This window comes from Meleagris gallopavo, chromosome 5 (genome assembly GCF_000146605.3).
Source record: "Meleagris gallopavo isolate NT-WF06-2002-E0010 breed Aviagen turkey brand Nicholas breeding stock chromosome 5, Turkey_5.1, whole genome shotgun sequence".
Classification (NCBI taxonomy): domain Eukaryota; kingdom Metazoa; phylum Chordata; class Aves; order Galliformes; family Phasianidae; genus Meleagris; species Meleagris gallopavo.
The window spans coordinates 52,278,254-52,284,242 of record NC_015015.2 but is presented as its reverse complement, the minus strand read 5'-3'; the positions used below and the strand labels follow the sequence as shown (position 1 = coordinate 52,284,242).

The window sequence follows — 5,989 nt, the reverse complement described above, 5'->3', positions numbered from 1 at the left end:
AAAAAAAAAAAAGGTGAAATCTACGTTAACATAATGTGGAATTTGCCAAGTCATGGTTGTATCGTACAACTGCCTTTATTTCCCCCTACAATTTTAAGGGAGAGGAAGAAGTCAGGTAGGATGGCCATTCAGCAAGATCTTGACAAGTCAGAAAGGGGCCGACAAAAACTCTGACTAGAGAAAAGAGAGAATTCTTCACAACAGTGGTGGGCTGATGTAGGGGACCAGGGACCCACATTCAGATTCTCCATCCTGTGAGATACGCAGAATTTGAGTGGATGAGGCCCTGAGCAGTGTGCTCTGAGACTGATGTTGCCCCTACTTTGAACGGGAGGATGGACTGAAAACCTCCAGCTTTCAGCATTATTTTAAGGATTCTGAGGATAGCTAAATCTCTATAAATCTAAAGAAATATCACGCGATGACCTATGAGAATATTTGTACAAATGTCAAGAAAAGAGACAGAAATTCTAAGCACTGAGGAAGGAAGGGCAGAAGGGGATTAGGACATAATGCTTGTGACTGATGGAACAGGCCCAAGCACCTTTGTTTTCTTCAAAGTGAAGAAAATAAAAAAGAGCACCTACTTTGAATATGGTACCTTTTCAGACACTGTTAAGGAACATGTTAAACAGCTTTCCCCAGTGCCTGTCTTTTTTTTTTGGTGGGGCTATCTTATGGCAAATAACAAACAAGTTTTTCATTGTTCTTAGAAGCTCCTAATCCTCTTTTCCTACCAGGACACACTTAAAGCGTTTGATAACTACAAGGCAGTGGTGCTTTCAGTTAACCTGAGCAGCAAAGAATTCCAGAAAGCGGATAGCACAGAGTTCAAAGAGCTTCAGAACAGGCTTCGGAAGGTGAACTTGCGTTGGGAGAAAGCCACTCACTCATTGGACAACTGGAGGAAAGGTTTACGGCAAGCCCTACTGCATTGCCAGGTGCATACAACATACAGCTTACATGGGAGAGTCTTCTGGAGGATGTTACTGTGGGACAGATATGGGGAGAGAACAAAGGGACAAACTTCTACATGTTTGCAGAATGGTTGCTCACAATGGAACACCTATTTCTTTTCACGATAAACTTGACTTGGTTGGGTATGAAGGGTTTGGCAAAAATATCTTTGAACTGGAAAATGCTTTTCTTATCCTATGAATGTACTCGTTTAACTAAAGCCTCCTTGATTATTAATTACCTGTCAGCTCTTTCTCATCTGGGCTGGGTCTCCTGTTTTGAAAATGCTGCAAAAATATTTTTTTTCTCTTCTTTCTTCTTCTTCTCCTCTTCTCACTTCTTCCTCTAGGACTTCCATGATCAGAGCCAAAAACTAATCCTGTGGTTAGCAAGTGCCGAAGGCCGAAGGAATGAGGCACAAATTACAGATCCAAATGCTGACCCCCATACAATACTGGAAAGCCAGAAAGAGTTAATGGTACGTAGAGACTATAGCACCTCACTTCTTCCAGTAAATCAATAGCTCTCACCACAAAAGGAATAGCAATATGTTCATTTCATATGTAGCTGTAACAGCAATTCCCGTGTACTGCGCTTGGACAGGCAGGTAGTGTTGTTCTTTAAAGCTTTCTAAAGCTCATCCACTTATGGGATGTTGCACTGCTTTTTGTTTGTTTCTTCTAAGCAACTGGAGAAAGAGCTGCTGGAACAGCAGCTTAAAGTAAACTGTCTTCAAGAACTCTCTGCTTACCTGCTGCTTAAATCTGATGGCGAAGATTACATTGAAGCTGATGAGAAGGTCCATGTGATTGGAAAGAAACTGAAACAGCTTATTGAGCAAGTTTCACATGACTTGAAATCATTACAAGGAAGTCTGGTGAGTCATTTTAAATACTTGTTCAGCAGTCTTTTTTATTCATGAGTAATAGCATTAGTTTCAGTTCAGTTTTTTATAAATACTTTTCAGTAATTCTACCTTCAGAAGCTAAGTCTTGATGTAAGTAAAAATTTTAGCACCACAAGACTAATTGGTTACTGAAATAGATGGCACTGTGAGCTTGTGCAGTTTCCATCCCTGATGGGTTTCAAAGCAAACAGGAGAAAGCCTTTAATAACCTGCTCTGATCTCATTGCTGACCCTGCTCTGAACAAGAGATTCAACTAGATAAACTTCCTGAGGTCTCTTCTAACCTAATTTATCCTATGAGCTATACCAAATATCAGGCTAGGAGTGTATAATGAACTCACACAAGTTCAGTACTCAGCAGAAGTATGCTGCTTATCAGTGAGAACTATCAGATGGAGATATTTTTGAGTTAATACCTGCACGTTTGTTACTTAGCAGTTCCTTCTGGTGAGCATAGCAGGTAATGTTCTGTTATGCTAGAGAACCAGAGCATCTCTTTACTACTGGTTGTGCACAGCTAAAGAAGCTGTGCACCTGTAGAGAAACAGTGGAAGATGATTCTGAACTCTTACCTCTTTTGAATTTTGATGATGCATTTTAAAGAGGGACATGTGGTTACCTTTTAGGATAGCAGAGTATTTCTGCCAGTTCCAGATGACTTGGACTCAGAAGTCTATCATCCAGTTGCAGTGAAATCCAGCCCTCCTGTGAAGAAGGCTAGTATTTTTTTATTTATTTGTTTATTTAAAACATTTCACTGTCAGCATATGTGTGTGTGTGATTAAATTGAAGGTTCCTCAGATGAAATCATTTTACCTTTTAGATGTGTATATCGTATTACAGAACTTACAGCAAGACTGAAAGCCTCCAACTGCCTTCTTTTAAAAAAGAAATTCCGTGCTATAGTTTATGAATTCTGGTTAATAGATATTATTTCTCTCAACAGATGACAATAAGGAGAACTTCAGATGGCAGAAAAAACAGCAACACAAGGTATGAATTTGTATTAACCTGAGTGGTAAGGCAGCTGTTCTTCTTAAGTAAGCTAACATACAGATGGAGCTTCTCAGCTTCTGCACTGCTGTGCAATCTGAGCTTGTCTTCCCTCTTGAGAAGATCTTTTTGAGCCAAATGGGGGAATAGTTGCATTTTAAGTAAGTCACCAACATACTTGTACAAAGCAACTTGCACCTTAGAGACATTTAGTGAAAACAAACCATGAAAGAAAAAATGTCACCTCCATTATGCTAGGGTCTGTTAAAAGGATTGATTGTGGTGACACAAAGGCAAAATAGAGTCTTATCAGGCTGGAGCAGTGGCTTTCCATGGTCCAAGTATTTAGAGTGGCTTGTTTGACTGCAGGAAAACATGCGTTTGCAACCCAAAAAATACATTTAAAACCCACTGATCTGAGCTATTTTGAATAAAATTTCTTTTCCAGAAATATAAAGAAGAAATATAAAGCTAATCTAGCAGCTGGCTTCCTCCAGAGCAGTCTTGCATGCTTTGAAGTTACACTTAAAGCATTCTTGTGCAGCGCAGCCCTGTACCCTGGAAGGTACAGGGTATGAACCCCTGAGAGGCAGTTAAAATAACTTCTTAATTCAAACTCTGAACTGCTGTTTCTGTGTGTGTGTGTGTGTGTCTTCTTTTCAGAGCTGAAAGCCACGCACAACCGACTCACGTGGTCCCTCGGTCCCCCTCCTTCTTTTACCGTGTGTTACGAGCAGCTTTACCCCTACAGTTGTTCTTTCTACTGCTTCTACTTCTGGCATGCATGATTCCATCTTCTGAGGAAGACTACAGCTGCACCCAGGCAAACAACTTCGCCCGTTCTTTCTATCCTATGCTGCGATACACCAATGGGCCTCCACCGACATAGGAAGAAGCCCAGGGATCTTCACTTATACCAAAACACACTCTTTGCGGTGCTTATTTTTATGCTGCTGGCATCAATGAAGTGGTGATATCACGTAGTTAAGTACAGAAACTTGTATGCTGTGTTAGTTCCCTAAACAGGCCACTACAGCACCCTCCCACCCTACACGCCGCTGCCCAAGCCTGTGCTGCAGCTCAGTAAAGCCTCACATTTTAGCATTCTCCAGTGGATGGGAATGTGTTTAATTTCACATCTCCAAGTGTATATCTTGAGAAAGTTTCAGCATTTTTGTACGGAAAATGAATTTTTTCTATAGATTTTTAAACCGTAAGCAACACACTTTATACTTTGATGCAATAGAACACTATTTTGTAGCTGCAGTGCACTTAAGCTTGCAAGGTGATCAAATACTGAGTTATTAGATGCAGAAACTACTTCACAGTAATCTCAAACACAGCAGTTGGTCTCGGGTTGGCTCGATGAACAAGCAGTTGAAGAGGCACTTTGCCTAAACCGATTACTGCACACGCTTCACATTACTGTATCTTTTGGTACTGTGATCACTGGGTGGAAATAGAAATCTGCATCTTTTCCGAATCTTTGTTACTGTGTTTTGTTCATCTGACACATTCAATAAAAGGATGCACATTTGTTTTGTTCTACATGTAATTTTCTAGTGGTTAGAACTGCTGTGTTGTCTTTTTGTACCACTTTTGAAATACAGAATTGTTACAGTGCATGGAAATGGTTTATAAATGCACAGATTTTCTAGATGAACACAATTATGTAGACTATCCCTGATGTATGCAAATACTGTAATGACTTTTTTAATGAAAGTTTTTTTTTTTTTCAGATTTTAAACTGCTGAATAGTGTACAGGATCTGGGGAGAGAATTGTGCTTTTTTTTCTTTTATATATAAACTCGCTGTAAGATTCTCCACCTTAAATATGAAATTGACAGTGTAGGCAATGGCTTGAGAAACATTGTACAGTCAGCTTCACCATTGCTTCTCCGTTGTACAGTTTAAGTACTCATTAAAATTCTGCCACTGTCTGCAGGGTGTAGCGGTGCGTGTGATGCGGGGCAACCAGCGGTGTGTTCCAGCAGTGCTGACCCTTCCACACCCTGATAAGTCAGTCCACATATTTGCATGCTCATGCAACGGTGTCAAAAGCTGCATTACCACTCTCTTGCTTGTCAGGGCAAGAGAAGAAAAATTCCAAATTGGAATCTCTTTGAGTTGAGTTTCACAGCTCTATAGTACCAAGAGGTAGGAATGGGCCCTCTTCCCCCACCTCCACTTCCTCCACTATCATCATTTTGTATTTTGAAAGCAATTACTTTCAGATGGAGCTCATTTAAGTTTCTGGCTCTGCAGAAGTCAGCCAACTCTAGCCATTATTTCATTGCTGGGTTGTCACAAATGCCCATGCAAACCTTTCTGCCGAGGACTAATAGTCACTTGCTGACATGATATTCAGTTCTGCTGCCATTAAGCAACCTAAGCAGGGATAAAAATTGGAACAATGCTAAAAGGTCGAAGGAGAATTTCACAGCCTGCAATTTCCTTATTATATACAGTTATATCAAATTGTCAAGCTGATGTAATGTATAATATGAGGAGCTTTTACAAAATTATCTCAAAATGTAGCAAAAAAATAAATTCTGGGAAATTAAGTATTTTTCCCCCAGTCCTATTTTAAATAGTTTTACCTCCGGTTGATTATAACCGCCATACCTGGGCTGACTCTAATGTCTGCTTCAAACAAGTCATTATGTATATCCACCCATCTCCTACTGTCATCCTCTCACTCAGGCACTCAGGATTGAATTGCTCAATGACTAGGGGGAAAAAAAAAAAGAGGGCAGGAGCAATAGGGAGAGCAAGTGCACACGTGCACAGTAGTGCACAGGCATTGTACAAAGGAGTGAAACTCCTCCACCTGGCTTTGGGTTGAAGTCATCTTTGTGAGGTAGATGAGATCCATCTGATCTCAGCTGTACCTCTCCTTCCAAAATCACAAAATTGTTTGAGTTGGAAGGGACCCTTAGAGGTATCTAGCCCAACTCCCCATAATTAGTCAGTGAACAAATAGTCCTCCACCTTCTGCTTTCAGAACTATTACAAATTGGCACCCTTACAGTTAAATTTGCCCATCCCTGAAACCTACAGAGCCACTTGGAGCCGTGGAAATTCCTAAGAAGTCCTGTACCTGACAAATCCACGTACAGCATACAAAGTGA

At 40.5% G+C, this 5,989-nt stretch overlaps 1 protein-coding gene across 5 annotated transcripts in view; it reads left to right on the top strand.

Moving 5' to 3' along the window:
• The window catches only part of SYNE2 (spectrin repeat containing nuclear envelope protein 2), a 157,480-nt gene extending 152,682 nt beyond the window's left edge, over window positions 1-4,798 (top strand). For all 5 annotated transcript variants that reach the window (XM_010712024.3, XM_019615939.2, XM_010712023.3 and 2 more), the window contains 6 exons: window positions 741-941; window positions 1,307-1,435; window positions 1,643-1,834; window positions 2,491-2,580; window positions 2,811-2,857; window positions 3,521-4,798. In XM_010712024.3, the coding sequence (XP_010710326.1) occupies window positions 741-941; window positions 1,307-1,435; window positions 1,643-1,834; window positions 2,491-2,580; window positions 2,811-2,857; window positions 3,521-3,746 (885 nt within the window). In that variant the 3' untranslated portion in view covers window positions 3,747-4,798. The remainder of the gene's footprint in view (window positions 1-740; window positions 942-1,306; window positions 1,436-1,642; window positions 1,835-2,490; window positions 2,581-2,810; window positions 2,858-3,520) is intronic.
• The last annotated feature ends 1,191 nt before the right edge of the window (window positions 4,799-5,989 follow it).